The 23325-nt window shown below is 41.9% G+C and overlaps 3 protein-coding genes across 3 annotated transcripts in view; 1 reads left to right on the top strand and 2 right to left on the bottom strand.

The window, feature by feature from the left end:
* Window positions 1–5414, bottom strand: part of braf (B-Raf proto-oncogene, serine/threonine kinase) — a 29866-nt gene extending 24452 nt beyond the window's left edge. The window contains exon 1 of the mRNA XM_083999602.1: window positions 5244–5414. Coding sequence (XP_083855728.1) covers window positions 5244–5399 — 156 coding nt within the window. The 5' untranslated portion in view covers window positions 5400–5414. The remainder of the gene's footprint in view (window positions 1–5243) is intronic.
* A 1242-nt stretch (window positions 5415–6656) lies between these two features.
* On the bottom strand, window positions 6657–10190 carry mrps33 (mitochondrial ribosomal protein S33). Its single transcript, XM_084000019.1, has 3 exons — window positions 10043–10190; window positions 7550–7766; window positions 6657–7230 (listed from the first exon to the last, which is right to left on the bottom strand). Exons 2-3 carry the CDS (start codon window positions 7762–7764, stop codon window positions 7125–7127), a joined length of 321 nt encoding a protein of 106 aa, XP_083856145.1. The 5' UTR covers window positions 7765–7766; window positions 10043–10190; the 3' UTR covers window positions 6657–7124.
* Window positions 10191–16877: 6687 nt separating this feature from the next.
* The window catches only part of tmem178bb (transmembrane protein 178Bb), a gene marked incomplete at both ends in the record, with an annotated part of 163141 nt that continues 156693 nt past the window's right edge, over window positions 16878–23325 (top strand). Inside the window, one exon of the mRNA XM_083999604.1 lies at window positions 16878–17316. Within this exon, the coding sequence (XP_083855730.1) occupies window positions 16878–17316 (439 nt within the window). The remainder of the gene's footprint in view (window positions 17317–23325) is intronic.

Here is a 23325-nt window from a genome sequence, read left to right as displayed (position 1 = left end):
CAAAGAAGATCTTAGCGCTAAGAGCTTCTTAACAAATCTGGGAAACGCGGCCATTGTTGGTGATCCACCCAATATAAATTATGCCCATGTTTGTCATCTTATGAGTGTCCCTTACCCTTCAGGGGTAGGTAAACTGCTGAGTCTTGCCCAGAGGAGTTGATGCTCCAGTTGAGCCATGTATTTCTGTAGAGTTTGGTTGGTTTCCCTGACAAGTCTATACATTCAGTGGATGAATTTAGACATCTATCTGAAGTCAGATTATTTATTATATCTAAACCACTGTGGTTTTCTTCAAGAACCCCTCCATATTTGGCTGCATTCATCTTTCCCTTAATTGTGATCGGTCTCCTGGCTTTCTTAAAGCCCCAGTGTGTAACTTATTTGGCTTTTTAGTAGCAAAAATTAAATATTGCTCCCATAAATACGTATTTTGTCGTTACAAATACATAAGTGGGCGACGCACCGAACCTTTAACTTAATATTAAATATAACTGTGAACTAGTTGCTTTGCTATTTATGTTTTAACTGCCAGGTTCTTTCTTTCCTTCAAACTCAACCTGCTCTCATGAACTGAATGACTGACATACAGGGATACAAAGTCATAAGGCCAACCAAAATGGCAGTATTGCTCCCAGTGCCTCTGATGGTCAGACCAACTATGACTTTTGAGGTGACATTGGTCAAAAAAAAAAATCAACCAATGCCCATTAACATCATAGCCTACTTTTGTCCACATCATTCTGCATTCACTTCTGGTGGTAATGCATTTATTACTCTAATGCGACTGATCGGCAGTAATGTAAACACAATAGTATAGCTTAAGAGCACAACCACTATAAACAGTCCTGTATATGGTAGTTAAACCTGAAATACAGTGACTACACTACAATCTGGCCTGTAGGAGTGACCTGCAGCCCCAAAATTAGTTTCAAAAACATGCAATCACCAATCAAAGCACATCACACGGAGGCTGTGACAGTTATAGCAGCTCAAACCAGGGATGAGATACAACAGACCAATTTTTCTAGTTAGCACAGCAGCTAGCAGCTCACTCTTCTCTCCAGCTTGTGTGTGTGTGTGTGTGTGTGTGTGTGTGTGTGTGTGTGTGTGTGTGTGTGTGTGTGTGTGTGTGTGTGTGTGTGTGTGTGTGTGTGTGTGTGTGTGTGTGTGTGTGTGTGTGTGTGTGTGTGCGCTCTGTAACGGCATGTGATGACACTGCTCCCTGTAGTTGTGTGTGTCCTCTCCAAACAGATAGGCAAACCTGGCTGGCTGTGTAAAAGGAGTCAACCTGCGGCTTTTAAGCAGGTTTTATCCACATTTTAACAAAAAAGATGATCTAAGATGATCAAAAAATAAAAGGGGCTTCAATCTAGCCAATCTAAGACCTGATTGATGGAGCGCTGGTGAGATGATCGTCCTTCCTGTAGCCTAAGTTAAGTCTGCAGAGAACTTCTAGGGCTTGATGCTTACTGTTTTGGGCAAGGAGCATCACTTTTTGTTAACTAACTTAAAGGAGAATTCCAGTCATTTTCTAAGTAACGCTCTACAGCTCTAGGTCCACGAGTCTGACCATGGGAAAAAATCTGAGAAAAATATGTGCAGCCAGGACCTAGCTCTCCTCCTGCAGCTGCGCTACGCTGCAGTTAAACAGTGAAGTAATGGGGGCAATTCTTCTAACCGTGACTTTGGCTTCTATATAATGCTCAAAATATCACTACAAATGCTTTGCAACATCCACCAGTTCCTTACCACACAACACTGAGTGTGCATCACTCTGTTAATGTGAGAGAGCAGTGTTAACGTGTGTTTTATCATGTAGTTCTGTTTACTCAGCTTCCTGGGTAGACCTTACTAGTCGAGCTCGGGACCGTTTCCATATGAACAAGACAAAAACGTGAGGAAAACATCGATTTAGAAGGGAAAAAAATGATATTGGATGGGAAAAACTGTTTTTTTCCCATTTACCCAGGTCTCCCCAACATTAGATTTAGGCTAGATGGAAAAAAATGATTTTGGATGGGGAAAAGCTGTTTTTTTTTTTCATCCAAAATCCTTTTCCTTTTAAATCCATGTTTTCCTCGGGTTTTTGTCTTTGTTGATGGAAACAGTCCCAATTTTTTCCTATGGTCGCACTCGGGGACCTAGTGCTGTAGAGCGTTACTTAGAAAATGACCAGAATTCTCCTTTAAGAATGCTTTAAGTACATCAGGGGATTTCCCTCAGTAAAAGGACAGCAATGGACAAATTGAAGTGAATTTTAAAAAGTACATTCGGTTTTTAATCCATTCATACTATAAGAATTATTTCTGCTTAAAATTGTATAAGGGGGGCCAAAATAATCTGCTCAGTCTGATTGTCGATCACTGATCAGGTCTTTATTGTAGACTCTGAACATCACTTTTTCGTTGAACTATTGGCAACATGAATCTCCAGTGGTTTAGTGCTGTGCAGTGCGCCACTGTTGAAATTTTAATGTCTTTTATTCAGACAGGTGCTCCTAGTGAGCAAGTCATGTTTCCATTGTAGCGACCCCTGCCTGAACAAGGCAGAACTTTAGAAATGGTCTTGCACCTTTATACCCTGATCTATGACTAACTAGTTTTATCGTGGAGGTTCTTTGGAGTTCAAATCCTGGTTCCTATCTGGTTCTGATACGCAGTGTGAATTGTGGGACCTTTCAGATGTATACATTTCCACAAAAGTACTTGAGTCAAGTGCTGCAGCAAAGCACCCGACCACAAAACAGACAGAATACTTGTGTAAATGAAGGATTTCAGTTTAGATTTCTAATAGATAAACACACTGCTTATGACCGACTCCTCTAGACTTTAGCTGTCCTTAGGTTTAGACATGTTTCTCCTTCCATCAAGCCAGCAGCAGCTTTTATCAACAGATAAAAGGTTGAAAACAGCTGGAGTTATGAGTTAATGTTTAATCGAAGGGGATGCGAGAGAAGACACATTGTCACATTAGACTGCTCTGAAAACAAAATTCCAAAATATAATACGTTTATTATTGCTTGGTGTGCAGATATGACATGTCTTCTGGGCTCTGGAGGTTTGTACTGATGATGCCAACGTCAATATAATATGACTTTGGATCTAATACAGAAGAAGTCAATGTTATGATTTGGGGCTAGCAAAAAATAAAGTGTGTCCAAGCTAATTTCCATCGGTAGAATTCCATTAGCCTATATATTTAACATAGAATTATACATAATAGTATTGAATGGCCCCATCGTGTCATGGGTAGGCTAGTGTGGGAATAAGTTTGAATTTTATTTGCACAAACTGTCACAACATTACTATTTATTGTACTGATGGAAATTTGCTTGGACACACTTTAAATTCCATTTGCTGCATCATGGGAGATGTAGGATACACTATTGCGCCTTTAGTGCTGAAAGTCAAGCCATGCCATTTCTTCATCTGTCTGTTGTAGATCCTTCAACTTTAAGGATGCACTGTATTAAAATCACTGTATTACGTTTTGAATGCATCTCAAGTACATCTCACTGGAGCTCTCTCATGTTCCTGTAAATTAAAAAACGATGCCATAGGTGTGGCCATTGGCAATCAGATAAACTATAGCCAATAAGGCTATAGCCTTTTTTTCTTTTCGGCTTCCAGATTTCTTGCCATTATAAGCGGCAACTGTTCAACCTTAACTCACTTCTTCCATCTGCCAACCCTGAGCACCTCCATTCATGCTGTGCATGTGTCCACCACAAGGTTCTTGAGCCCTGCGTGATCCTCCCTCTTCTCCCTGCTCTGCCATCAGATCAGGTCTCTTAATGCCCTGGCATTTACTTGTGCGTGTGTAATGTACTGTACTTTTTTAAATATATATCGAAATTGACTTAAAAATGACTTTTAATTGTGCATTTCATTTGTGAAACCAGAGAGGATGGAAACAGATCTCCATTCAGGTGAGGCAAAGCTGTTGCTAGTGGCAAATTTAGCATTTTACGATCACTATAATGTCTGCAAATGAAATGAAAAAAAAACAGTATAATGATAATAAAATCAGCTCTATTGACTTATTGGATAAGTGAGGGCATAAAAAAGAATCAAAAAGACTTTTGGATTGCCCATGATGGGCACGGACATTCGCCCAAATGTACAATATCACAGTCAAACTGCAAAACTCTCAGCTCCAGTCTAAAACAAAAATGACCTGAGGTCAGAGGCCATGTAAGTCAAAGAGGGGGGCTCCAAAACACACCTGGTTAACGCCAACAGAGGTAGAATATCTGATTTTTTAGCAGTTCATCATTTATTATACATTTCATGTGAATGCTATTGGCTGTGAGACGAACAGCATCCTTGCTAATACGCTGTTGCCTGCTGTCATGGTCAAGCAGCGAGGCCTCTGATCTGCAGACTGGAGACAGATTTCCAGGCTAGGCTACATGGTCACTGTGCATTAAATGATGAGGACACACACACAGCCTGGCTGATGGGTCCGCCTGCGTGTGTGCGCGCGCCCCCCGTGTGTGTGTGTGTGTATGTGTGTGTGTAGGTGGGGGCGGTGATTGTAAAGCCTGTAATATAAATAAAAAGTAGCCTGTGTTGCACCCGCAAAAAAAAAAAAAAAAAAACACAGGCACGACTTGATTTAGCCTCCACCTCCTCCTCCTCCTCCTCCACCACCACCACCACCATCATCACCATCATCATCATCAGTGAACCCCCTGCGGACTGGTGAAAATGAAACTTATTCGGGGCGCGTTACAATGTAGAAGAATGCGTTAGAGAGCGGCGTAGTGTTGCGTTGTCTTTGTTGTGTCAACAGCGGTGTTTGGTGTGTGCTCCCCCGGTGGCGCACCGGGCTGCAGCTGCAGCGAGGAGGAAAAAACGAAGCCAGGAGCGAGTGGAATAAAGCACAGGCCCCGAAATAAACACAGGCTCCGCCGAATAAAACCTTCCTCTCCCCCCCCCCTCCTCCTCCTCCTCCACCCCCCCTGCTCTGCTCTGCTCGCATCACTCTGTCGCATTTTTCTGAAAAAAGGGGGTAGGGTTAGGGTTACACATTTTAGCCCCCATCGTCTTTGCCACCCCCCGCAGCCTACCCCTCTCCTCCTGCACTGCAGCCCCCCCAACGATCCATGTTAACAGCCGGTGTTTCCTGAACATTTACATCCAATTACCTCCACTCGGAGCCCGTGTCCCCTGCTTAGCCCAGACACGCTATACCCGCCGCCGCCACCGCTGCTGCTGCTGCCGCCGCAGCGCTTAGCTTACCTCCTCATCCTGCGGACCTCCGGGGATCCCCGACGAGCAGGAGGAGTCCAGCCCGGCGCCCAGCTCCTCCAGGCCCCGCTCGCTGCCCGGCTCCCGCTCCGCGGTGTCTCCGTTAAAGACGGGCGGTGGGGACTCGGCGCTGCTCAACGCCGCCATTTTAAACTGCGAGAAACTGAGTGGAAAATAATAAGAGGGAAACGCAGGGTGGTGGTGAGGACAGGAGGGGGAGACAGAGACGCAGGACGGGAGGACTGATCCCGACTGGATGGATGGATGGACCACAACAACTAGCTACTACTACTGTTATACTTGGCAACACGTTCACCGCCTGGATAAGGAAGGGTTTAGAGGTGCACGCGCTCCCTTCACTGGGTGACAGAAATGTGAAAACCACTAGCCTAAGCCAAGGTTAAAATCCATATTTTAATTAATAAACCTCAAATAAAAGGAGATTTAAATGACTATTAATGTTGAATTCTATCCAAATGTGTTTAAAATACAGCTAAATGTTAAAATAACCCATGAACTCCATGATATAGGCTATCTCCAATCACGCCTTATCAAAAATATTGGAAACAATGTCTAGGCCTATAGCTACTTCTACTCAATTCGTTAGGCTATAGCCTATAGTTAACAATATTGTTTCATTGGAAGAAAAATAAATATCTCTGTCACTTTATCACTTATATTTTCACATTATTCTGGAAAAATCATTTAGCCTACAACCTGTTTTCAAAAATCACAGTCACTACAAACTTCCTGTAGGTGGAGCTATCCTATGTGTTTGATCGGTCACTGTCATTTCATCCAGTCCTATCAGAACTTTTGTTTTGGTCATCCACGCAAAAGGCAGGGCCTCAGGGTGATGTAATAATAGCCTATAGGTTCGGTTGTCTGTTAAAAAAATAAAATTTCTGAAAAAAATTACTTTCTTTTTTTTGATACGCAGTGGACGTCATTGTGTCTCAATTGTGGTCAATTAGTTGGTCATTGTGGCTTGAAGCCACATCTCTTTTTTGTGATCATTTATTGAACTTATCCTTTTTTTTTTTTTTTTAGAAATTGAACTTATAACAGATGTGGCAGGCAATAAATGTGCAAAAATAACAGAAATGATAGAGGTATAATGAAATAAATAAATAAAGCCACATCTGAAACCAACCAATATGCCTTTTTTTTCTGCATTTCATCATTTTCTGTGGTGTACCTATCAGCAGTGACTCAGTGCAGGTCAGAATATTACTAAAGCCCTCCTGTTGCCAAAGTGCTTTCCCAATAATTATTTTGAGGCTTAAAAAATGTCTGGTCTGGTGTTAGATGCACCTGTGTGTTTAGCAGCTATCCAGCTCTTATGTAGCTACTGTGTTTTATTGCAGCATTTTTGAACAGCATGTCAAACACACTATATATTTCTCACATTGACTTTATTTTGAAAACACTAAATATGCCGGTTTCTTTGCAAGATCACATGAGGTACAATATCATGGCACTGGACCAAAATCCATGAATCTTGAAAAGACAGGACCACAGGCCTGTTGATGTTCTATATGTGTTCACATGATCATAGTAATCCGCTTGTTTTCATAGTAACCAATAGAATTTGATTGGCTACCTCTTTCTCCATATTGCTTCACCCCCTACAACTTAAATCACACATGTTCAGCATTAAAACAATGGAATCCCATTGAGTACAACAGACATGGATGAGAATGCATCACATATGTGATTACCCGTGCCAACATGTTGAAGGGTTAGGGTAGACCGATGGAACTGATTGAGGATCAGCAGTGATAGTGTACACAGTCCAATGCTGTCTGCCTCCATTATAAAAAACAAAACAAAAAGTTCTGTGGAAAGATGAAGCAGCAGAAACGATGCAGCTCATTTCTTCTTGGTCGCTCTCTTCCCCTCTCCTTTGTTTGGCTTCCCTTTTCCTCTCAGTTTCCTCATGCGACGCATTTCGTCTTTGAAGTCTTCATGCTCATCTCTGAAAAGGAAGAGAAAACAGTTATTGCAGGTAACATCTACTGGGATTGGAAAACGTGAGAGTGCTGTGGATTTATACTTAATGTACCAGGTTGGTACATTATTTGGTTGAATATTTTTATTTTAAACACAGGCACTCGTGTGTGACCCTTTTAATGTTCAGCAGCTCAATTGAGTGACAAATGGAGAAAGTGTTGATAATTAAATCACTTATATTTAATTTAAAAAATGCATAAAATGTCCAAAACCAAGCTTAAACTGTTGCTACAAGTCAAAACCTGCATGAACATCCAAGGGCAGGTGAGCAGTTTCCACATTACCTGAACAGTCCCATGAACCTCAGCTTCTGGGTCATGGCGTAGTAAATCTTGTGCTGTGGGTACCACTCGTACACCTCCTTCGTCTTGGCCATGGGAGGCTCCCGGAACAGCTGGACCACCTTCATAGACCTGGGGTCTGTCGGACGCACAACCTCCCCGAAGATCTGTGCGCTCAGTCTGGCCATGCGTGTAGCGTAGTTGGACAGACCGGCCATGGCTATTAAAGCAGAGCGGAGAGAAGTTAGGGACGTAGAATGAAACACATTGGCTATATCATCAATAATCATCACAATCAGTGTTTTCTTAACTGCAGTTTGTTATTATTTCACTGTTAACATATACAATATCCATGCAATACATCCTAGTCACAACCTAAAATATCTTATTGTTATTTGCCATACATCAGATGGAGTTTCCATTCAAATGGCACTTTGCTGGTGAACTTTTAAGTTAAATTACAATGCAACTACTGACAGATATAATTCCAGCTGTTGCATTTAAGATTCAATCAATCAATCAATCAAATTTTATTTATATAGCACATTTCAAAGCAAATAAATGCCGTTCAAAGTGATTTACATTTGATTGAAAAAAGTATAAGAGGTGAAACAAGAAGAATAACATGGAGACTAATGCACTAAGTTTAAAAGCAACAATAAAATATAGCAATAGTAAAAAATACTTTTAACAACTGTAATGGAAATGTTTATGTTTATGACCCTTGATTGAACTTTGAAGATGTATGCTCATGAACTTTAGGTGAACTTCAAAGAAAGCGCAAGTTGCACGTCTGCTGTGCATAGAGCAGTATGCAGGTGTCCGACTTGGTTCCTGTTATTTTATGATAATTATGCTTAAGCAAGCAGTTGTCTCCATATCCAAAACCATAGTGAGATGTCAACGAAATGTCAACATGCCGAAGTGTGAAAAAACCTTATAATTAACCTTATAATAGTCCAGTGACATGTCATGAGCGCTAAGTGCAAACTTGTACTATGCAAACTTATTCTGCAAGAATGCAATAATGTTATTGGACAATGTATGATGCCGCCTCCAAGGAGGAGCACATGGCTCCTTCCTGCTCTTGTGCCTATGTAACCTGACGTTACCAATTCTCAGTGTGCACTCTCGTACAGACTTTTGTGTGTATGACAGTCCACCTCTTGCAAGATCAAATAAAGTACTTAAAGTGAAACCTCAATTTGCTGGACTTATGATTTTCTCTCTCACAAGTTAAAGGAAATTTCCACGACACAACAATAAAATGTAATAAAGTAGAATAAAATAAAATGCAGGATAGAAATATAGGGCAAAATATAAAAAAAAACACTCAAAAGAAAAATAATGATAAGAGAGAAAAAAAGAAGAATGACAATTTTATATCATCAAATATAATCCCAATGGTTAGGATCATGATCTAAAATGTAACCACTATCCTCACTGCATCAATCAAAGCAGAGATGGTAGCTCTCAGAGAATCTGGATAGAAGGCTACACAGAGAGGTGTATTATGGGATGTGATAACAAACATGATCACTTTTATCCATCTTAATAGTACAATATAAATGCCTTTACACTTTTGATTGTACATTAGAGCAAAATATAATTTTAGACATTCAAATAAAATCCCCAAAATCTACACACTGATCTAAAGGGATAGTTCAACATTTTGGCAAGGTTGCCTATTGCCATAATCTCTATAATCATAGGAGTAGGCTACCTTTAATTATCAGTGCATGTTGTTTTGAGATCCACGGGGCAGTGGTGTGAGCTGCTCAGTGAACAGTACAGGTCCCCTGTCCCTCAAAACTCATCAAATACACAATCCAACAACTCCAAAACGCTCTCATGGACAAGTTGTGCCCTGCACATTCACCACGCAACATTAAAATAATCATGTAATGTAACATTACAACATATGAAGCAAATACTTGGAACTACTTGCGCTTTTGAAATCACTCCACCCACCAGCCGTGTCTGAAACATAGTTCCGGCTTGGCATTTGCCTCAAAAACAACTCTGTCTTGTAATGTTACATGATTATTTCATAGCGTGGTGAATGTGCAGGTCACAACTTCTCCAGGAGAGCGTTTTGGAGTTGTTGGATTGTGCATTTGATGAGTTTGATGAGGGACAGGGGACCTGTACCATTCACCTCCATTGTGTTCACTGAGCAGCTCACGTCTCTGCCCCGCTGATCTCAAAACAGCTTGTACCAACAATTAAAGGTAATGAACCTACACCTATGACTATAGGGATTATGGCAATAGGCGAATTTGCCAAAATGTTGAACTGTCCCTTTAAGCTATTCAGTTATCAGACAAACACTGTGAACTCATGTTGCTGTACACACCTTTCCTGTTTTAGTGGTTTCATCTAAACTAGGTGTTAGCTAACTTCCCTCAGACATGATGTAAAGCCCTTTGCAACAACATGGCTGACAGCATTTCAACTGTCAACTTCTATCTTCTTCGCAATAAAACGGTGTCTTACCTGAGGCTGCAGTCACTCAGAGATTAGTTAAACGCAGTATAACCTCTCGTAATATGAGTTAAATTCAACGTGAAACGGTATCAGTCGTTAAATTAACCGTAATGTTTTAGCCGCCGTTCACCTTCACACACCGCACCGCCATGACAGGCTCCACTGCGCATGACACGGCGTCCGAGAAGCTGATTGGCTACTGGCGTTCACTTCCTGTTTTCTTATATTTCCTTTTTTTACGTACACTTTTTAAGATTTGTCACACGAATACGTTTTATGTTCCCATACAAACCTCATGTTAACGCGCCGTCATTATTAATGTAATCTAAAGTTCGTTTTTATGCACTCAGGCGGTGACCGGAAGTCCGTCACTTTTAAGAGAGCCGTAGGTTTGACAGACTGCACAAAGGTTCCGCCTAGCTGCCAGATGGCTGTCGGCTCATTTCACTTCGAGCCTCAGTGGCTTTCTTTGTTTACACAGTGATGTATTATTTACTCTTTCATTTGACTTTATCATCACCATGGCAATAAACCATAATGAAGCAAGCAATACTTTTTTGTTAAAGCAGATATCAGTGGAATGTTTTTGTTAATATAAGTCCTAAATAGTCCTATTTTCCGTCAGCAATCACTTACATGAAGTATTTCAGCCTAAACACGAGTCTCTCCGTCACTCTGCTCTGCTGTAACCCGAGGAGAAAATTTTCCTTGTGGGATACAAGTGTTATCCAATGAGGAGAGAGAACGGCATGAAGGGCTGTGTGTGCAGCCAAGGGATGCGCGTGAATGTGGTGACGTAGCACGAGGACCAATTGATGCCTGACAAGGGCGGGGGCTGCTAACTCATGGTGCGTTCAAAGAAACTCGTACTTTGTGTTTTTCCTTCCTGTGAAGTCATACCAGTTCGATCTGGTACGAGTTCACGGGTCGGAAGTTACGAGTGGCCGTTATAGGGAACTTTCACAGACAACAGGATGGTAAAAACACGAGCTACGGGTTACCTGGAACGCTACCAAGTCGTAGTTGTGACTTGAAGCTGTAACTTACGGTTTCAAAAGCCTGCCTTGAACGCAGCATTAGCCGAAACGGCCGTGAAGCTGATATCTGCTTTAAGGTGATGTTTGCTGTAGTTCCATCTGTTTTATCACTCTGTAACCTATTGTTCTTTTTTGGTCTGTGGTAGGTTATAATGATTTGTATGTGTTCTGATTGTGTGACATAATGTATAATTTATCTGTATGCACTAAGAATATTTTGGATGTATTGAGGTCATGTTATTGAGGCGGACAGCTGCATGTTATCCTCACCTGATCAAGCTATCCTCTACTGTCTGGCGAAGAGCAAACCCCTATTGCTCGAAATGTCACAATAAATTATTACGCAGAGTCCTGCAGAGTTGCGAGTACCTTTATTCTTTTTAGTTTGCTTAATGTTTGTACTCAGCACCTGCCCTCGTTGGTGTGATGTGCGTGTCTACTTTGTTTTTTTTTCTGTCTTTTTTGTAATTGTCAATTTGTTTGTCTCATTGTTTTACACTTTCTACTCTTCATGTTGGAGTGGGAATAGCCCGCCAATTGAGACCTGTGTTTTCAATTGGTAAAACCTAAATAAATAACAAGAACCAGTTCCAGCCCCATTTAGCCTTATTGAAGTTGATGAAGCTGCTGTTTGTCACCACAGAGTTAAATAAAAGCAAGACTGTTTTGTTCTTGTCGTTGTTGTTTTTCCATCAAAGTTGCAAAAGTGAAGCTCAGTCGAGGAGAGCAAAAATTAGGGCTTTTCAAATTGCGATTATCTGATTAATACTTAATTTGATTAGGCCTACAGATAGCCTAATAAACCTCACCTGAACAGATATTTAATAAATTTGTTAAAATCACATGACTCTCCACCCTACCTGCATCACCACACCCCCAAGGTTATAACCCCGCCCTCTGACCTTTGACCTCGCTCTTTCCCTCCAAATCTTTGCAGGAACAAAGACAGGTGGAATGACCTTTTTACCTTTGTTTATTGACTTGAACTGCAGTTGTTTGAAAGTTATTATATTGATTTTCTTTTTTTCTGAGATACCTGAGTTTGACCTTAGAGTCTGTTACCACAATTGTGGATGCATTAAGGATGAATAACCCTAACCCATCAATTTTGGTGGTCACAGGTCACAGTGACCTTACTAAACACGATTTTGGCCTTGTGAACACAATATTTCCAGACCTGCTGACTGACAAACAAACTGATCAAAGGTCAAAGTCCTCATTCAGGGATTTCTTCCAATTTAATACAAACATTCACTGGATCTCAAGGACAAACGTATTAGATTTTGGTGGTCAAATGTCAAGTTGTGATGTTACAAAACAGTTTTAGACATTGCTCAATACCTCCCACAGAAGTTATGACAAAATGTCACACAAATGATTAATATTTTATATGAGCGAGTCAGGATAAAAGGGGGATATACAACCCATAGGTGGAACATCTGTGAGGCGGTAATTCTAATTTCTTGCATGAGTGCACACTTTGTGGGAACTGGTTTTCACTTGAGCTGTGTGGGTCAACCACCTGTTGATGGAAACATTGTTAATGGAGATGTTCTTGCCCTGCATAGTCCTTTGTCAAACCATGTCTATTCCATATGAATTTATTTAGTGTTGGATTGGGTGCGCATACATTTTTGCCATAAAATGTATTATAAATTGGTGTCTGCAACATTTTTTTATTATAATTATTATGACAAAATTAAGCAGCAGAAATGCATATGGCAATATAATGTTCAAAACCCATTGATGTGTAATCCATTGTAGTTTTCACACCCCATTTAATAACTGAATAATTTTCAATTCTTTGCTTTATATCATTTTTAGAACTTGTGATAAGAACATATGGAGTTTGTTTGCTTGGCCATAGACCATAAAACCACCAGCCAGACTGAACGCTGGAGCTCTTGTCAGGTGAACACCTTGAACAAGGCTGTGATGGATCACCAGCATGTCTGCTCAGCAGCTCCAACCTCCATGGTCAGCAGAGAGCTCCATATGTGAAAGTTCAGTGCAGACTAGACTACATGGTGGTCAGATGTAGCTTCAAGGCAGGTGGGTCCAGTGGTCAGCAGATAAGGGAGTTGAACAGGCCAGCTGCCAGAACCAAGGATTCATTCACTATGTCTGCAAAATGAGGAGAGGGAGAAGCCGAACACCTGTTGAAGCCTCCCTCTGGTGCCACCACTAGTTCAACTATGTCTGATACATGGTTTTCAAGTAGTTTAGGTCCCAGATTGCTTTGCCTGTGGAGCTGCTGTCAGTAAAACTGGTACAAAATTCAGTTTTATTTTGAGTTACAGTGACAGCCTCCTTCAGACAAAAGACTTCCTTATTTGTCTTTGTCATGCAAGAAGCATTTTCCACAGGTCTTTCAAGGAGCTGGATCACATCTCTCCAGTTACACCCAAATCACACAGTAGCACTGTTACTGACTTCTCCATGTCAGAACTGTGTGTAGTTCACTGGTTTTAATGAATCAGGCTATAGTGGACGCAGTATGTTCGCAGTGATCATGGTTGATCCATTAAAGCTCACTGGTGTTAGTTCAAACATAGAGGGATTGACGTAAGGTGTCATCATCTTAAAACACAGGTAGATAGTCTTATGTGCTTCACAGGTTTATATAAAAGTAAAAGTGGGTCTTGGTGCTTTAATGCAGTGTCCATGTTATTTTTTATGTCAAATTGAATAAGCTACAGAGCAGAGTCTGAAGGACAAATAATAGGTAATTGTCCAACTGCTTTGGTCTGGATTGTATTGTAGATCATGGTTTATTGTGTGAAATAGTGCAGTGTGTGTGCAGATCTCAAGACATACTGTATACCACCCCAGAAAAGTGGGATATTATGTCTATTTTACTTTGCATTCTGCAAATTGTGGAATTTAATTTAAATATATGCTTTTTCCCATGCACCCTCTATATGTCAATATTCTGTCCAACACTTCTTGCACGTTACACTTTGTTTTTTTGGTCAGCTTTTGTTAGATTTGACAACATGAGAGTTGGAGCTGTCAGTGTATTTCCACTGTCTTTACAATCTATTAACAGCAGAGGGCACCAGATACAAAGAAAACCGCAGCTCAGCATCCACAGCAGCAGAGTGGCCGCCTCATGGTAACCACTGAAAGTCAAATGATCCATCACAAACTTGGACCACAGACTCTGGAGGGGACACACACACACACACACACAGACACACACATCAAAATGAATACTGGGCACCTCTGCCACAAGTATAGGGCTGGAATTCAAGTTGGTGTCTGCCCTTCAGCCGCAGCAGAGCAGCAGTTCATCAAATTAGCCTCCATTGGTCATTTAATAATACTGACTTCATGGTTGTGCAGCCAACTGACCTCACAGCTACTTGGCAGTAACACATTTGTTACTGTATTTTATATTGCCTAATATAATGTGTTCTGCTGAATTACATTTGGGTTTCTATATGCATCAATTCAACATAATAACAGAAATGATGACAATTAACATGCAAATGGTAAAGTATTAGCCAGAATAATGAATATATTGATAAATTGAGTTTATTTATGAAGTGTTTTGTCTGTCCTGACTGAGTATGGTGCCATGTGCAGGAAAGACACCATCAAAATACCACTCACTATATCTTACTTATATGTACTTTCTTGTGCCTCTGATTTGGTCTCCACCAGCTCTTCAGAAAACCTCCGGCTCTATCGCTGCTGAATGTTCATCAGCTGGTCCCTGAGTGTGTCTGTGTGCTGCTGTAGTGGTGAGCAGGTGGTGAACTGTGGATTTACCAGAGCAAATTCAGAGCAGCTGGTGCTGCTGCTGCTGCTGCAAACAAGTTGAGAGAGGAGAAACAGAAGAAACACAACAATGAGCTAAGAAAGGGGCAAAAATATTCTGTAGAGACACATTTTAATTTAGATTAGTTACTTGATCCATTGCTCCTTTAAAGATATTATTTAGTGCAGCTCCTGTATGATGAATATCTAGTGCAACGGTATAGATGATACTATTAGTCATGAATTAAATAAGGATGGAAAGAGTTTATCCTTCAGGGAACCTGTGTATAGTATGATGATGAACCACTTTAATGGCAATTCCCAGATTTTTAACCCATTATGTATAAGGCCTAACTAAACTAGGCTATATTTGTTCCATATAAGGGTATAGAGGAGGCCAAGTTCACTATAAAGAATAAAAGTAGTCTTCTTCACAGAGCCTTAAAATGGCTGAGACCAGCACTGCTCCAGTGTGGCCTGGAGTTAAGTGTAGCCTATTAGTTCATAATTAATAATTATGTAGATTAATGTACTTTTGTAAAGATCTATTTTGTACATTATCTTATTTCCTCGGGTTCACTTAAGTAACTACAGAACAGACACACAGTAGGCCTATAAACCCAATGTTCTGTTTTTTCATTTAGATGTAACACCGGATGATCCACCTCGCTGTGTGTTAACTGATGGCTCAGGTCGGCGGAGTGATATGATGTAAGGCAGTGATGTGATGTATGACGATTGCAAATATCCCCCGTGTGTCCTTGCTCTACCTATAACCCAACTAGACTCATTCATTCATAGTTCACACTGAGAATAACACATTATCAAGTGATATAGGCCTAATTAAACACGCATTATTCTTTAATATTACAAAACCTATATCATTATAGTATAAAATCTCCAGTTTGTAATGTGAGAATTAAAAATTAAAAGTACTAATTGCCCACAAAACACATAGGCTAATTACCCTTTGTCGCGTGTCACTGAGCAGTTATAAATGTTTGGATTTGCTTCTATAAAAAAATAGTGCGACTTCGCTATAAATTATAGAAAATAATTGTTATGTCAAATACCATGTAGCCTGTAAGCTAACACGGTGCTCCTGTAGACAGGCTGCTGGTGATTGGTCCTCGGTCGGGCCTGTGCTCTGTAGCAGCTGCCGTCATCCAGCAGACGTGAGCGGATGCGAACCAGTCCGGCTGATCCCTCACTCTCCGCCGCTGCTGCTGCTGCTGCTGCTGGACCGCACGGTGCTCGGTTCGGACTCCCCAGGTAAGACTACACTGACACCTGACATTATGATTATTATTATTAGGCTATTACTTATTTTTTTATTTTTTAAGAATGATATTGCATTCATAAATAGGATGGATGATTCCCTCTAAGGTGTTTCTCCAGTTTTCCCCTCCTATCTCCTCTTTGTCGATGCAGTCAGGACAGGAGGGGGGTGTTATGTGAGTTATAGTCTAGATGTTATGCTTGATTGGCGGTGAATGCTGTGCTGATGTGTTCGGGGTGTGTGTGTGCGTCTGTGCGCCTGTGCGTGTGCGTCTGCGTGTGCGTATGTGTGTTGGTGTCGCCCTGCTCACAGACAGATGGATGCTGAGGATCCGGGAGCTGAGATGAGATAAGCCTCCTCTCCTTCTCTCCTCTCTCTACCTCCGCCGAGCTGCTGCAGCGACGCGCGCACATAAGAAGGACGTGGGCACGTTTCTTTGGGGGGTCGAAAACACCGGAATACATCGGTCTGGGTATATAGCCTATCGATCCGAGCCGTGCTGCTGTGAACTGTCCCTTTTTTTTGAGACTATTATTATTATTATTATTCAACTTGCACACAGTCGCCTTCTTGATGATGATCCCGATGCTGCTCTCCAGAGGTGATGTGAGCTGAACTGAGCCAAAAAGAGGAGGAGGTGGTGGTGGTGGTGGTGGTGGTGGTGGTAGTTGGGGGGGTGGGGGGGTTGGAGGAGAAGCCGCAGAGGAGCTTGTCCGTCTGTTGAGGCTGCAGATGCGGCTGTGATCGAGTTGACCTGAAAGCGAGCATGGCCGCCGGGAAGTTGCTGCTCTACGCCGGGCTCTCTCTGTCTCTGTGCGCCCTGGGCATGCTGGCCGTGGCGATGTGCTCCGACCACTGGTACGAGACCGACGCCAGGAGGTACAGGGAGCGGTGCCGAAGCTTTTCCAGCCGCCGCAAGGACCCGGGCTTCATCTACATCCCCAACAACAGCCTGCCGCTGCGGGCCAGCCGGAGCGATCGAGGCAGCAGCAGTAGTGGTAGTGTTAGTAGTGTTAGTGGTGTTAGTGGTAGTGGTCTGCCCCGCTGGGAGGAGAAGCTGCTGCTGGCCCGGAATCGGCGGCAGCTGTTCGCCATGAGCGCCGCGGATGAGTGCAGCCGGCAGTACAACTCCACCAACATGGGGCTGTGGAGGAAATGTCACCGGCTGGGCTTTGACCAAGAAATGGAAGACCTCATCCGGAAAGGTAAGGATCAGGATGAATGAAAATGAATGAATGAATGAATGAATGAAAAATAATCGACTCAAAAGTTGTTGCAGAAACAAGCACCGTGCATCCCAGACAGTAAACGCACCATGACATTTATTATGAGAAATCAATCAGTCTGCCCCCCCCCCCCCCTCCTCCTCCTCTTCCTCCTCTTCCTCCTCCTCCCATGTGTGTTGATTGTTCATTTGACCAAAAGGGCGAGCAAGGGCATCGAGCTATTTCCCTTGCTATTGCTAGGGAGCAAATGTTTGTCTAAAGGCATGCACGTACGGCGTCACTGGCTGTGTGTGTGTTGAGGAGGGATGGATGGACGTCCTGTGGCTGCAGACCTGCTTGTTGTCATGCTTTTTTTTTTTTTTTTTTGCAGAAGAGAAGAGGTGCATGTTAATTACGATTCTGGGGAAGAAAAAAAACCAGTGCGTGCATGTTTCCCCTCTGTTTTCATAGGTCTTGATTGTCGCTCTCTTGTAGTTTAAGTGGTGCTCGCTCGACCCCTGCTCCTGCACATAATGACATAATCATTTCCTGGGAGTGTATCGGTTTCCAGGGATCCATGTTTGTGTAGACAGACTTTATATTATGCATGGTTGGGTCCCTATGCAAATAAAAGAGAGAGCTAACTGTGGCCCTCCTGTTTATTCCCACCCCCAGTGTCATATACCCAGGAATCGTGCAACAGCAGGTAGATTAAATCGCCCTCTTAAAACCAGATTCTGACACACAGGCTCATTTTTTAAGACGTGGCTGGCAGCGGCGGTAATGCATGACCCCATTTCAAAGGTTGTCACCTTAAGGAGTGGCATGTAGACAGTTCCTGCCATTTATCAGGGGGAAAATGCTGTTATTGTGGGGCAGCGAGGTTCACAGAATTTAAAAATATGATGCTTTAATGGTTTGTTTTGAGGAGGTTTATGTTTTTCAAGGCAGGTTCTGTGTTTAAAAAAGATGGAGGCTGAGCTTTCTGATGGGAAATACTGGCCCGAGTCAAAGCTAGAAGAGGAAAGGGTGTGTGTGTATACTCTGAATACATCTGTGTGCGTGCATGTGTGTGTGTTGCAGCTGTGGCTTCCTTTGAGAATGCCTCAATGGCCTTGATGGCCTACCATCTGCAGTAATGGGCAGCTCACAGTCAGTGTGTTCAGTGATCAGATGAATGCCTCCATAGAGGGGCGTGTGATCTATTCCAGCTCCTCTCCGCTAACCCATCAGCATGTGGAGAAAAAAAAAGAAGCAGGAGCGTGCTTTGTCATCGCCAAGCATCTGAACGCTCAACTTCACACCGAGGGGGTCAATAAGAACAACATTGTGGGGATTAACAGGGTTTTTTTTTTTTTTTATCTCCGTGTGCTCTACAGCGTGATCTAATGTCGGCACTTAAAGCTCACACTCACGGCTGCAGGTTCATGATGCAGGGACACCCAGCAGCCAACAACAACATGCACCCACCTTACCATTTCAGCTCTCCTATAGTAACTACTACTTATAATTCCACTGCTGCCCTAAGCTTGCATGAAATATATATTATGATATAGCACTTTTAAATGACAGTTCAACATTTTGGCAAATTGGCCCATTGCCATAATCGCTATAGTCATAGAAGTAGGTTTGTTATACCTTTAATTGTCGGTGCAAGCTGTTTTTAGATCGGTGGAGCAGAGCCGTGAGCTGCTCAGAGCTACACTACGGAGGCTAATGGGATTTCTTGGTTTCCCTCATCAAACTCATCAAATACACAATCCAACAACTCCAAAACACTCCGGTGGACAAGTTGTGACCTGCACATTCACCACGCTATGAGATAATAACGGAACATTACGAGACAGAGTTCTTTTCGAGGCAAATGCAGAGACTTCTTGCTGAAAAACTGCCCCCGACGGGAACTCACATCAGCAGTTTTGCATGAATTTACCTCGAAAAACCCAGTGTTACTACAGGGTGGATAGGGATTTTTTCCTCTAAATCATGTTTTCCTCACAGTCTTTTGCTATATGTTTATTGTTCTGCACTGACTGCTGCTACAACCATTACTACAGCTAATGCCTTTGTTCATAATATTCCTACTGTGCTACAGCTGCTATGTCTTCTACTGCTTCTACTTCGATTGCTCCGACAGCTCTACCTCCTTCTACTACTGCTGCTGTTACTAATTTAGCCTCTACTCCTATTACTACTACTAGCCAGCATAGTGTCTACACCTACTATCTATTACACCTATATTTCTACTGCTAGAACCACTGCTACACCTTCTGCCCTATCACTGGTGCAACTACAACTCCTAAACCTGCATCTTCTGCCAGTGCTGCTATTACCTACGCTACTTGTGCTACTAGTTTTTAATCTGCTGTGGCCACAGTTACTCTGCTGCGTACTACGGCCACACTTTCTACTATACTACCCATGTACTGCTTCCAGCTGCTATAGGGAATAAAATCAAGGTTTACGTTTTACGGTAGTGTTGTCCTACTCACGACCGTCTTGATCTCAAGACATTGTCTAGGTCTTGGTCGTGTCTCAGAATCGACTACAATTTTTACTCGGCCTTGTCTCGATCTCGACCGTGTCGGACTCTGTTATGTAATGTAGTTCTATAACTTTAAGATAAATAAAATTGTTCTACAGAATATATGCTTATGTGACTATCTGAAGAGAACAAAAGTGGGAGACTTCAGCAGATTGTGTGCTGCGTCCTTCTGTTCAATCCAACCTTTGTAAATATGGTATAGATTTTATATGAAAACAAATTTTCCTTTTAGCTGAGGGATAATGTGAATATCAAGCCACATGATAATCATCTGTACTGGACTGGTACTACTGAGTATAGTAATGGTCTTGCATTGGTTTGGTCTTGGTCTTTACTTGATCTCGGGTAAGGTGGGAGAAAGGCATAGTTAGTGCTTTGTTGTATCCAATTATACCATTAATAGTTTTATGGATTAAAGATGAATGATATTTGCTTATTTTTTAAATTTATTCCTACATAAATCAGCTGCCCAGCTCCCAGATTCTCTGTGCCATGTCTTGTATTGAAACCATGCCGCTGTCCGTGGTGCTGAAGCTACGCGCAACCTCTTCATCTGATATTAAATGGTCTCTAAAGCAAATATCAAGCTCTCTCAGGACATTTTAAGAGATTATAGTAACGTTCAGAGCTCAGAGAGGTGATATCTACAGCCATGAGATGAATGTTGCTTAATGATCTTTAATTTCCACCACTATAGCAACGGCTTTAAATGCATACAGCTGCAGTTACTGCTTTAAGTCCCTACTGTTTCTACCTGCCTCTTCCACTACTACTACACTCCTTCATATTTACAGTAGTTTTCATTAACAGCTAATGTTAAGCTCTGTGGAGGCTACCATGCATTGTAGAAAGAACATAATTTTAATTTTTCCGGGATTTTGGGAGGTGAAAGGTCAGAGAAAAGTACCGAGTGCCCCCACCCCACCCACCCACATGCTGTTTTTCACTTTTATTCCATTTAATCTCCAAAATCAAATCACACACACACATACACACACACACACACACACGGGATGATTGTGGCCTGCTGTTTCATAATGACTCCACATTCTCCTGTGTGCTCATGACACATGAAGGATCCGTCCATGCAGTCATTAGCTATCTAAACCCAGATGACTCACTTCCTGTTCATCTGAAAAACATAATTCTTTTTTTTTCCTTTTCACATAAATAAACATGAACATTGTTGGTATTTGTCAGGAATGAATCATAATCCCCCCCAAAAAAGTGCTCATCCTAATGCTCTACACAGATCAGTCCTGATTCACCTTCACATACAACTTCACGTTTAACAATTCAAAAACTCTAATCTGGGCGAGCTCATCCATCTCTCTGCCATGTGTTTGACCAGATCAGCAGCATCCGTTTCTTCCCCTCAGCCCATGGGTGTCTTCTTGCATAACGTCTTTATGTAGATTTATGGAAACAGGAGAGTTTGGGAGAGAAACAGTGTCAACAGGTCGACGCAAAACACCACAGCCTCCATTTTAATGAGTTTGTCTGTTACAGTATGAGAATAATGCGAGTGCTTGTGAAGACAGAGTGGGTTGGGTTGTCTAAACAAGTCCCATGAAAAAAAACAAAACCCACAATGAATGCATCACAAGCATTGTGTGTCTATCCAAAGCCTGATTATTCCTCTGGGTCATGGAGCTCCGCTATTGTCCAAAAACTATTAAAAACACATTAATGGGCCACACTGTCGGAGTGGGTGATACATTATTCATCACTGTGAACTTAGTGGACTTTATTTTGAATCATTCATACACATACCGTACGTCTTTCTGGCCTACATACTCAATCGAGCAACCAAATGTGGATTCATCCGCTGTTGTAAATAGTCCCCAACGAATGCACTTTCCCTCTAGTGAGGAACTATAAAATACTCACTGTAGGTAGGCTACTCACTCAGCAGCAAAATATAATCACATTAGCAATATTGTGCTACAGAGACGCCCCGAGCGTATATATCTTTTCAGTGAAAGTGAAATGCAGAAATAAACATTTTAACTGCAACCCTGAGTCAGATCACAATCGCAATGAGGAAATAAGAAATGACATGAAATGGCCCGGAGTGCATTTTACAATAATACAGAACTATAAGGTGAAACACAAAGATTTGTTTCAGTTTAAGTCACTATAGAGACTTACAGGCAACTTAAATATATACACAGTGTCGCTTCCATGTGTATTGATCTTTATTAACTATACTAATAAATATAGAATACATGCTTTGTGTGAGCACAAGGGTGAGAATGACTACAGGCCCCATATACGATATTATCACGATATATAAGTCATGATACAATATTAAAGGAGAGATATGCCCCCTATTCCACAAAAAAAATTAAAAGACATATCTGTGACATGCTTTGGTTAAAATCCCCCAAGGATCAAACATCACAGCTCTTTTCATCCTCTCAAAACAGCCCTGTTCAGAACGGCTGGTTTCAGTGCCTGTCCCTTTAAATACAAATGAGCCACTGCTTGCCCCGCCCATTCTACTGGTCCCAGGTAGGGGTGGTATTATGCAAATTTGAATCCCAGTTACATAACTGGAAGACAACTGAGGGAACAGCTCATAAAACCACGTGGATTTCAACCTATAGGGAGTCTGAAAATTTCATATTTTTTTGTCAATTCTCACATTTTGTGGGCCGGAAGGCAAGACAAACACCCAAGAGCCTTCAAAAAGTGATATTTCCATAAAATGTCACCTTTTAATGAGATTTAAAAAATGTACGACATCCTGAGTATTGCAATTACATATCGTGATGCATTATTTATTTTCTTTTTGCCACTGCAAATCATGTCCTGAAAGGAAAACCTTGTCAACAGATAAGAAAAAGTTCATGCCACTTGAATCACTTTTATTCTCTATTCAAAAGTGGCTCGTAGGCTGACCAACACAGTCAGGAAGTCAGCTAATAAAAGATGAATATTGTCACAATATTGCCTCAAAAAATATTGTGATGCTCTGCTGTATTGATATTTTCCATCTCCTCTAGTGAACATGTGGATTTTTGTGCAGTCATCCTCTTGTGTAAATACCAGTGTCTAATTGTTGCTGCTCATTCACCATACAGCTCATGTTGATAATCCACAAACAGTTGGCTTGGGTTCTGATGCCCTGACTGGGCAACGTATTTAACCCCACCACCCATGTTTGAAGAGACAGCTCACTTTCTCATGCTGTCCGTCACAAGGAGAGACCTCCTCGAGAGAAAGAGAGAGAAAATATAAAATCAACAGCTGAGAGACACCAGCCTGGAATGTGGTTTGAGACAGAGGATGAGAAGAAAGTGACAAAGCCGAGGACGGCTTGTTGAGGATGTCAGGAGAAGAGAGGATTACAGTGAGGAGTGGGAGGGAGTGGGAGAGGAGAGGTGGAGGGGCTGAAGCCTCCTCATCTTGCACCATCTGCTGAGGTAAAAGAGGGCTTTTCAGGACCTGATCAAGACATT

The sequence above is a fragment of the Trachurus trachurus genome, assembly GCF_905171665.1.
Source record: "Trachurus trachurus genome assembly, chromosome: 23".
Lineage (NCBI taxonomy): Eukaryota > Metazoa > Chordata > Actinopteri > Carangiformes > Carangidae > Trachurus > Trachurus trachurus.
Note: the sequence above shows the minus strand (reverse complement) of the source record. Positions and strands in the feature narration are given on the sequence as shown.